Below are 11432 nucleotides of genomic sequence, written 5' to 3' on the forward strand. Positions count from 1 at the left end.
GAATTCTAAGTTTTAGATCAAAAGTTATGGTTGTGTTAAGTTTTATCCAACATGTAGGAACTTTTACGTGTGATTGTGCATGTGTGAAAAAGAAATATTTTTCTATTTTCAGACTCTTAAATTCATAAAATATGTATGGTCACTAATTTGAGCTAAACCACTCAAAAAATACTCAAAATAGATTGCTTCAAGCTTAAGGCAAGTCCCCCTCTCTGTCTATATGAACAGCCTATGGTTAGCTTGAGAGATATACAAATCTCTTGGAGGAGACACCACTTTGTGGACACAAGTGAGGCTAGAGAGAATCTCTCTCTCTCTCTCTCAGCCTTTTTCCCTCTTCTACAATTACTAGGGAACTCTGCTTTAGAATTTGCCAAACTTCTCTTCTTTTCTCCACACATGTGCATAAGCTCTACCAAAATCCGTCGAGCTTCTCTCATCTTCTCCACATGAGCATGGAAGCTTTGCTAAATCTGATTAGCTTTCTCTCTCTTCTCAACAATGATGTAGAAGCTGTGTCGAAATCCATCAAGAGTTTTCTCTCTTCTCCACAATTGTGTGGAAGCTCTGCCAAGCCTTTTTTCGATAGCCTCATGGAAGCTTTATCAAATTAAGCTCGAGATGATGGCCCCCAAGAGTCATCATGAAGAAAAGAAAGTCATCAACGCAAGCACTTCTAGAGAATTTGAGGACAATATTCCTATGACAAATTTAAAATATATCATCAAGGATGTAGACTCTGATTATCGAGTTTGAGTTCTTCTTTTATAATTAGTTATTTTGTTTAAGTTAAGATGGTTTACTTTGGTCAAATTTGTATACTTTCTTGCTTTGATGCATTAGATGTAATCAAGGAAATTAATATTAAAAAAGAAGTGTTTACAAGTAACACTTTTCAATAAATGTTACCTTGCTTGTGGTTGAATGCTGTGATAATAAAAACTCAGGGAATAATTTATGCTCATTTTGAGGCTAGTGAAGAGAATGTTGTATACGTGAGGATCACCTCTATGGTCTCAATGCAGAATGCACTCATTCTGAGATCTATGATTGGTTCAGACAAGGAAATGTTGCATGAATGTGGACCATCTCCGTGGTTTCATCATGGAATTGCCAAGATAAAGACAAGGAAATCCAAAGGGCATTGCTTCATACACTAGCTGAAGATTAAGTGGTGAAAAGGTTCGAAGTGGATGCAACGATGGAAGCATGGGAAATTGCTGTAATAGACTGCTGAACACAAGAGAGAGAGAAAAGAGAAACACTGCAAGAGAACTCAGAAGAAAAGAGATGCTCGGGAAATGGAATCCATATACCAAGACATGAGACAGTACAAAAGCAATGTGTCACCGGCTGTGGGGGACATCGGCACTTGGTCCCTCTCCCCAAGAACTGTCAGATGATGAATGAATGTGGAGGAGGGAGCCTGAGAATATATAGGCCAAATAAATGCCATAAAATATGACTAGTCAACCAACATTAAATGTTGGCCGACTAGGTGTAAATAATGCTAAATCATAATAAATGTTGGCAAATAAAATGCCTAAAATATCTCTAGTGCTGCCCAGCTTGTTGTACCACATGCACAGACTTCTCAGCCATGAACTGACTAATCTGCTAACACCCTCTCTCAGATCATGGGTGATCTGATACAATACAATATACAATGATAGTGTCTCATCATAGTACATACAACAATGTCCATCAGAGTAAAACCATGGATACCCAAGTAGTGGGTGCGCAAGCCACCACCAAGGTGCCTTGGAGATAACCTTATGTCGATGTTGATTGTACTAGCTCCTAAAAATAGAGAAGAATCATAGCAGCTCTCATGTCCGTCAACGATGCCTCTGATGTAGCACATGTGACCATCTTATCACCAATGCCGTAGTGCATAAATGACCATGAATTCCCCTCCTTTGGCCAAACCACCAAAGTGTCCCCTCATGTGAGCTCTAGATGAAAGCCACCCTCTCTCTGTTAAGAAAAGAATAACTTATCGTGAACCTGGATGTCAATCCCAGCTCCAGGATTTGTACATGCCAGACTTTGGTGTTGATGCTTTAGGGAAACCCTCTCTGGATCCTGTGTACTTGTATAGAAGTATAGATGAGGTCTGACTGCCCCATCACACCACCCTCTCACACTCCCTCTCTAGCACAAGGAAATCATGAGGGGAGTCCACACCACTTGCACTAGCAAGTTGAAAGGGAAGCCCCTCCAGCCATCACCATAGCTACATAACTAGAGTTCGTACCTGAACTTGTAGATGTGGAAGACCTGCGGAGAGAGGCATCACCTGTTGAAGGCGGTCGCTCCTTCACCTCTCCCGAATAGCTGCTAATGTCTTGCAGTCCTTCTGGAGATGTCCCTTCTTGCCACAATAATAACACTGAGGGGGCTTCTTCTTGGGCCGAATGTCACCCCTCTCGAAAACTGGAACAACAAGAGTACCAAGAGATGACATCCTCATTCCGACCTAAATCTGAACACAACATTGCTCCAACATAGCAGTTGTTGATGAGTAGATAAAATCGGAATGTTGAGCATCAGAAGGAGGTAGAACACATACAACCAAAACCTGCAAAAACAATCTCAAAATACTATCGCACAACCCTGCACAGACATGGAAGAATGAAACGTAGATGCTGATGACAAAATCGTAGGCTGAAACTACATTAAATGCAGTCGACTGGCAGGTCACCTCAACATGCAGCCACCAAAATGTTGATTAAGAAGGGTCAAAATCAGATCCCCATCCCTGAAATCAGTTTCAAACCAACAAAAACGAAAATGATAGATTATAAACACTAAAGAAAAATGTTGAAAACAAGCCAAAAAGTACTAGGATATGGTTGCCCAGCTATAATTCAATTCGCAGCAGTCAAAATCAGGTCGTCAGATTAGCAGCAAAAAATAAAAAAATCAGACGTGAAATAGTAGAGAATAGCAACAAAAGCCTTGATCCAAAATCTGAAAATATGTCAAAACCTAAAATTTGATACCATGTCAGAAGTGGATGCAGCGATGGAAGGGCGGGAAACTGTTGTAATAGACTACTAAACACAAGAGAGATAGAGAGAAAAGACAAAAGAGAAACATTGCAAGAGAACTCAAAAGAAAAGAGATGCTCGAGAAATGGAATCCATTTACCAAGGCATGAGATATTACAGAAGCAATGTGAGTCACCGAGACTGGGGGGCACTGGCACATGCTCCCTCTCCCCAAGAACTGTCAGGTGATGAATGAATGTGGAGGAGGGAGCTTGAGAATATATGTGCCAAATAAATGCCATAAAATATGACTAGTCAGCTAGCATTAAATGCTAGCTGACTGGCTATAAATAATGCCAAATCACAATAAATGCTGGCAAATAAAATGCCTAAAATATCTATGGTGCCCACCCTGTTGTACCACATGCACAGACTTAGCCCCCATGAACTGACTAATCTGCTAACATGAGCAAGGTTTGCTCCTACAGAAGCTTGAGGGTCATGATGGCTCTGAACACTCTCATGCTAAACCTAGGATGGAGATAGAAACTTGAATGGCATGACATCTATAGGTGTTGAGAAACCCAATTCTAGATAAGGAGAGTTTTTGGCTAGGTATTGATAGTCCAAGTCTAGAGCAGTTTGCTTGTTATTAGATAGTCTATCTAGGGTGGTTCTCACTATATACTAATTCAGGAGCAGTCTATATCAGCAAAGGGTCTATCCAGAGTGGTTTCTGGCTCGGTGTACAGGACTGTGTTGGTTTTGCTCCAAAGATAGCTTTATGATTGGAAATGGCCATTGAATTGACTTTGTTTGAACTATAGATTATTTGAAAGAATTGTTTTCACTTATTCTCATGTATGTACTCTAAAGGCGTGGAATGAACCTATGCTCTAAACATGTGGAATGAACTTGTGCTAAAGGTTTAATTAAAGAAGCTAATCTTGAATGTCCAAACTAAATGTATTAGGACCCTGATTAGAAACCTAAGGATTTTTTAGGTGTGCATGGAAGTAAGAGGGCGACTTTCTCAATGGGAGTTGTCTTATAGCTAAGTGGACTCAATTAGTCAAGTGGCTTCTCAACGATTCAAGTTTACAGATGAATGATGACTTCCTAGGGTCTAAGTCTTAGAATCCAATATATCATCGTTTTAGGGTGTTGGTGTGAGGGATTGACATTCCATGCTCCTTGTTTCTCACTCTTATTGAGCAAAGTGTGGTGCTTGCTTACTTGTGGTTTGATGGATCACCCTAGTGACTTTCTTAACTCAATGTTAGAATGTTATTAGCAACCATAAATGAGTCATTAAAAATCTCATGTCGATCCTCATGGATCAAGCTGGACACTTCCCTACAAGGTAGACACAGAAGCTACCTAATGGTCTAAGCTCGTGCATTCCATGGGATCCAAGTGGGGATAGTTAAGACAACTAGTTGGGCAAACTACCCAACGTTACTCCTTGGGTTTCCTTAGGTGGGTATGTTTCAATCCTAGACTCATTATTTAAAGTTTGAGTCTATCTCTAAAAGTATTATTATCATAAAATTGAGTCAATGGCCAAGTCTTAGACTCAACATTAGAACCTCAATGCCCTAACAATGCTAGCAAGCTTAATACAATTGCATTTGGAATAGAGTCACTAGAAATATGTTGCTATTAAAAATTGGGTCTAGAGCTTTTGCAATCTCAATGTCCTAACAAGGTTGAGTCCATAACTCAATATTGAGGATTCAATACATGACTCAAGCTTCCTAGATTCAATATAAGGTTGATTTTTGAAGTCAATGATCAAACATCTATTAGACTTCATTGTAGAATTAAGGTTTTGATCTTAAATCTAGAACCAAGCTGACACCTATGCTGTGGTAGAAGCATTAGAAGATTATGCATGTAGAGAGTACCCATTCCACTTTGTCTTCAACTAGGAAGATGGCTAACAAAATCTTGACATAAAACTTTGTAAATCAAATAAACCTCACGTGAAAGTGATGGTTAAACCTTTGATAAGAGTATAGGCATGTTATTGAGAATTCAATGCAAATGCAACATTCCTTATAGTGATGATAGCCTATTCAAGCATTGTGTAACCCCTTGTGTTAAATAAATCCAATGTATTAGGATCTATCAAATACTACTCGATGCTTCCAAAATATCATGGCCCATAAATGCAAACACTTAGTCACATGCAATTGCTTCCTACTTTATAGCATGGCCTTGATCAAGCAATAAAATGATACCCTCCTTTGAACCACAACATTCAAACCGGTTGAAAGAATCAATGTAACTGATTGAGGGGTATGGGTATCGAAAGCAAGAAAAAAAAAAGCAAGATTGAAGTTGCCGATACATGTATGCATGGAAGATGAAAACACATTTATCTCCAATAATTTCAATACACAAAGTAATGGTTACACACTCTTCCACAAGACTACCCCTTGTATAACTTTGCATACACAAATTTGTGGTGCTACACATCAATACATATAGAACAACACACAGATGCACATGCTCAAAATTTTTAGTTCATAGGCATACGCAAGCATAGGTGCATGCAGATAAAGCATGTAATAGATGCATGCATGCAATACAAATATCATTTGGCACGAATTTTTCTTCCTCTAAAAGCACCTCCAAAGTGTAATCAACAATGTTTGTTTGACTCTTTGCACACAAACAGACAACTCAAAGTGCATATTGTATAGAAAGATTGATTGCATTCGTATGGCACACAACTGAATGCTTAACACACTAGCTTATAAGGCCACAAATGTGCTCATGCCATATGAATGAATGCATAACACCCTCGTCAATCCATAAGGCCACAGATGAGCACCCTTTGCTCATATCATTTAGACCCTTTATCTCATTTTGTTTAGATCAATAAAGGGCGATATCGTACTTGCTAGACTTTCTTCAACTCTAGTAAGTAGCTACAACTTTATTGTGAGGGCTGGGGTAGATGTGCCAGAAGAAAATCAATTGATGTATTTGGTTGCAGCAACCTATGTATCCTAGATAATTTGAGGCATCAAAGTGACAATTTTCTCCCCCTCCTCCTGGCAAAATGTTTATGTAACAAATTTTACTCATTAACTAGTGATTCGATCAATCCATGCGTGTCAAAAGGAAATGAGTCATGGGGGAGAAAACAATTGCTTCAATCCGCCAATCAAAGATAAGCTCAGATTATTTGGGGCATCAAAATGACAAAATTTTGTCACCTACTTGTGGCAAAGCATTTACATAATTAATTTTACTAAATAAGGATCGATTTAGTCAATCCATGTGTGCCAAGAGAAGATCAATCATTGGAGAGCAAACAATCACTTGGACTTACCACCATCAAAGACAAGCATTGTGCTCAACAATTGGCTGATAGCTCCAAACCTTAAGGAATAACATTTGCAACAAGAAATATCTATTGGAGCATACAAGTGATCTTTTAGGGCGGCATGCCCCTATTACTAGCATGTCTACCCTAAAGAAGATGCAACAAAAGATTGATCGATTACACTTGCTAAACTTTCAAGGAAATCTAGCAAGAACTTTGTGTGGTCGTGTGCTAGGGTAAAGGGGCTATCCATGGAAGCTGTTCAAATGGATTTGAAGCTTGCCTTAGATTGCAAAAAACCTATTGATGTCGATAGAGGGCATCCAATGTATGGCTAAAAGTTAAAGGGGCCACAACACTAGCCCTATTTCTCTAAGACACGCACGCAATCACCTACAGACAAGTGAAGTGAACAATGCCAAGGTGGAGCAATACTCAAGCCCTAAGCTCAACATTGAACTACTCTATGGGCAACCCAATTTCAAATGCCATTTGAGCTTTGGATATATGGGAGCACCCAAAGAGAACCCAAACATGATGGCCAAACCACCGGGGCCACGCTCACGCTCACGCTCGTGCGACAATGCGCTCCTAACGATAACGTGCGGCAATGGAAACTCGCAATGGGCAATAAATACATGGTCAATTTCATTTTGGTCGTCCGGACAAACGCATTTTCAATTCCGTTTTGCTCTTTCGACCCACAAACGAACGAAGGTAGTGACCTTTCAGCCATCAGACTTGTTGACCTTTGTCTAACCGGCGTCCTGGGTCCCACCTGGAAAGGGGCAAATAAAGTCTGTTCGTGTACAACAAACAAAGGCAAGGCAGTACTTCCTTGAACCTTTACTGCGGAAGTAGATTCTGTTTGCGGGCCCCACAGTTGGAATCTTAGACCCCACCAGCAGGCGACACGCGGCGAGTTTCAAATTTCAAAGATTCAAAAAACAGTCGATCCACGAAAGGGCCCAAGAAAAAGGACCATTCATGGGAATCAAAGAAACAGTATTTCCCCTGCTCAATAAATTTTTGCTCACAAGACAAGAAGGCAGGATCGACTCTGGAGGTTGCCATTCATATCAACCTGCAAACTACCAACGCTTAAACTAGATTTCCTTCTTTGACGCAAGCAAGCTCCTTCCAAGACATTTGACACTCTTGTGAGGTTGCTTCATTCTAGGTACACACATATACATACATAAAGAAGATAAATGTATAAAAAATTTCATGTCTGCCCAAATGAATTTGGCTCGCCAAGATGGTGCCTCTTCCAAAACAGCACCCTGCAGGCTGCATGACTGCTGTGCTTGCATCTGTGTATGCATTTTCCTGAAATGCAAGGGTGTGCAGCAAGCAGTATTGCACACCCCCTTGTCTTTTCCTACTGAAGGCACTTTTCTGCCTTCCTCTTTTGCATATTTACATGATTCAGCTGCCGCTGCGTCTCATCAGCATATGAATTTCCGGCAATCTGGAGCGCCACACAAACAAGGCACGTTGCTGTTCTCAGGGTCGAATTGGTAATCATAAGTCAGCTCCTCCCCTGCCTTGACAAGTTTGCGAGTCATGAGCATGATGCATGACCCTCCTGGCCTCTTCACAGGGAAAATGCGGGCATAACAGTTGGGGGAGCAGGAGTGATTGATGAGGCGTGCCATGTTGCCCTTGCGTGTTGCGTCTATGACCATGTCCTCACTCACCTTGAACAGGTAGCAGTCTTCACCCTGCAGCCTATACCTCCTCTCCCGCAGGTCCGCAACAGCCCTCCTTACCACCTCCCCTCTGTATTCGACCACCATCTCTCCTTCCTGTATATCCCGCCGGGCAAAAAGTCCCCATTTGTGAATGGCTGACTTCCCAAAGCAGATCCTTGCCTTCTGGGTCTTCTCCAAGTAGATCAGCCGCTCTTCAATGGACAGCAATTCCACCTGTTCAGGTGGCTTGGTTAACATTGCAACATCCTTCAAGGGATGTCCAGAAAACCCAGTAGTTATGTGGGCAACAGCTTCTCTGCGACTGCAATTCTTGTGCTGATCAGAGCTGTAGACTGTGCACCTAGAAACTGCTGGTGCCTCAGTGTTGTTGCCGGTTACGCTGGGTGGCAGCATTGCTCCCCTGTTGAATGGGGAAGTTGAAGAGGATGCTGATGCCTCTTCTGTATTTGTTGTGCCTGCAACAGTCCGCAAGTCGGTATTGTTCATCTTCAATTCTGGTTCCAAAGCAGGAAGTACTAGTCTCCCATCTTCTTTCGGTTTCCTATGTTGGGCACAGTAGGACACCTTTTTGATAACCTGATTTCCCTCCTTATCCATCTCAGAACTTATTTCCATTCTGTAGCCAGCTCTGAGAGCACATGTTGCATGGTATGCTGTGCTGCACTCCTCGCAAGAGATACAAGCACCATGAACCTGATCACACACCACACATCTCTTCTTGAATAGATCTGGGCTAACTTCTGCAAGACCGCAAGCAGGCTCCATCTTTGCCACATCCTTGAAAAACATTCCCTTCACAAACCAAGCACATGAGATATGGACCCAGAATTCTGTCATCACAGTGGGCTTCAGAGCACCTCCCTTCACCGGACACAAGCAGCACTCTTGTTCAACGCCAGGAGTCTCACAGTTTCGGCAGATAAAGGAGCCACCTGTTTCACTAGCTCTCACACCGTAGCATTCCTCATGCACTGCTATTTGACACCGGTTACAAACTAGCATCTGGTTGTAATCATAGTCCTCCACCCACCCGCACACTGCACATCTCTCTGGTGTCCATTTCACCACTATTGGCTTGAAAGGCAATTGCAGCTGCAGTCGTATCCTCTGTTCATGTGTCTGGCCATTAAATGCAAGTCCTACAGCACCATTTGAGACCATATCCTCAAGCCAAGAGAGAAGGGTTGTGCTGGAATCCTCGAGCAGCTTGACACTAGTTTTCCATTTCTTGCTTCGACAACCTGTGTGTGCCTCCCACTTACTGATGGTCGAAAATACTGTGCGCCCTTTGCAGCTGCGGCACATGCATCTAACCTCATGTGACCTGGGGAAATAAGCACCCTCCACACCAACGCAGACAACAGGGACAGTCTCTGGCAACAAGGGATTAGGGCCTTTAGCTTCGTCGGTGTCTGCATGTTTCTGTGTACCCTTGTCATCAGCAAATTTCAAACACTTCCTTGCATTCCACACTGCTTCATCAACGGGCACTCTGGCAATGAAGCTTGCAGGAGTGGAGCCTTTAACTGATCTCCTCCTCGTGGACAAGACCTCACCATCTGCTTCAGCCATGGCAAGCTCTAAGTCTCTCCCCAGGGTACCCTCAGATGACTGATCCCGGGTCTTATCATCTTTCTCGTGGTTGCTATGGAAGTGCAGAACGTCATCCACATGCACCCAGGAGTAGTCGCTGTCTCTGCCTCTGCCAGCAGGGGGCCCCAGGAACTTGACACAGATGCGACCCGGAGGCGGCAGCTTTGAGAGACCATTGGGTGCAGAAGAGGCAGGGTTCATTACTCTGGCTGGCCAAGGGCAACCCTTACGCCTGATAGACTTGGCCCAAACGAGGTCTCCGACCTCAAATTTTCTGACGGGCGGACCCAGGCATAGCTGCGGAGCATTCATTGGTGCTACATTGGCACAGGGCGTGCAGAACTCATGCAAATCAACACAGCCTGCAGATACAGCAATGACTCCAGGGGCGTCCTGTGATGCGCTCCCATCCTCGTCGTCCTGTTTAATCCGTTCTTCTGTGACTCCTCCTTTGTCATCAGCATCCTCTGTTCCTTCTTCTTCTTCTTCTTCTTCTTCTTCCTCCTCCTCTTTTTCTTCTTCTGTGACCTGCACTTCCGTGGTCGCGTCACCACAGGCGTCGTCCGCCTGTTTAGAAACCCTAGCGTCATCCAGGCCGGAGAGAGCTTCAGTAAAGAAGGGATTGGAGTCGATGCTTTCTCTGTGGGTGCGCGAACGCTTGCGGCTGAGGTTGGACTGAGGGGAGCCCAATACAGGCGAGCCTCGCTTGAGGCCCTTCTTCTTCTTGCGGCGCAGGGGGGCAGGGCTGGGGAGGGCGGAGGCCATGATGCCCTGCGATTGGATGCGATGGGAGGAACGATGGGAACAATAGCTTGAAAGGGAAGGAATGAAAGGGAAAGGGGAGGAAGGGAATGGAAGGCGATGGCGATGGCGAGTTCTGATGATTGATCGATATGATGACGATGATGAGAGAAGAAGAGGCGAGACAGAGAGAAGAGCGAGGGTATGGCGACGGCGGGCGATTGGATTACTGGCCGACGAATTGCGCTCTTCTTCGCCGGGAGGGGGGCATTTAAGGCTGGATTTATATATATATACACACACACAGACACAGACACTATGCAAGCAACTATACGAGCTATAAATATATCGATGTGTGTGTGTTAGGGCCTGGGCTGTACACACACATGCGCCTGTGACGACAGCGAGCCTGTGCCGCCGCGTGCGACGTCTCGCGCTATCTGGCGTAGCTTCCCGAGTCGAAAAGCGCAGAAACGCAAAAGCATAGAAGCCCCAAAATCTCACGTCGCCGGCTCTCAGCACGTAGGCTAACAGCGACGCATATCCGATTCCTGCAATACACCGGAAGCTTTCGGCAGTTCCTGTTCCTCCTCTCCTCCTAGCGCCCCCAAGAGCATTATACATACACACACCACCACTTCATTGCCATATCCAGTCATATCGTACGTACTACCCGGTGTGTACAGGGCGCACACGCATTACAAAACGTATTGCATCAAGACATAATAGCCTAGAGACAGCACTTCAGCGAGCTTCTCACATACCAGCTTGACGATCCCACGCTCAAATCTTACCTTCCGAGTCACTTTACGAAATGTCTCTACATCTCTATTCACCGGTGTTTCAACATGGGCTCACACACACTTTATTAACCACCTTTTCTTCCTTGCTCGCCTTCATTCACTACCTTTTGTTCCTTGATCACCTTCACACAAGATGTTGGCCACAGGATAGGAAGGCAACCACATGCAACTTGGCCAACTTAACAAGCATTGACATGCTGACCCTTTGGGAACAAAGTTGCTACGTCTAGACCGTCCGCAAACAAATAGA

General features: G+C 43.7%; 1 protein-coding gene across 1 annotated transcript; it reads right to left on the bottom strand.

The window, feature by feature from the left end:
* Positions 1-7193: 7193 nt before the first annotated feature.
* On the bottom strand, positions 7194-10972 carry LOC148028379 (histone-lysine N-methyltransferase ATX4-like). Its single transcript, XM_087690201.1, has one exon. It carries the CDS (start codon positions 10401-10403, stop codon positions 7779-7781), a length of 2625 nt encoding a protein of 874 aa, XP_087546327.1. The 5' UTR covers positions 10404-10972; the 3' UTR covers positions 7194-7778.
* Between the last annotated feature and the right edge of the window lie 460 nt (positions 10973-11432).

This window comes from Lygodium microphyllum, chromosome 12, assembly GCF_053477565.2.
Source record: "Lygodium microphyllum isolate KBCC chromosome 12, Lygodium_microphyllum_v1.1.10, whole genome shotgun sequence".
NCBI classification, from domain to species: Eukaryota; Viridiplantae; Streptophyta; class Polypodiopsida; order Schizaeales; family Lygodiaceae; genus Lygodium; species Lygodium microphyllum.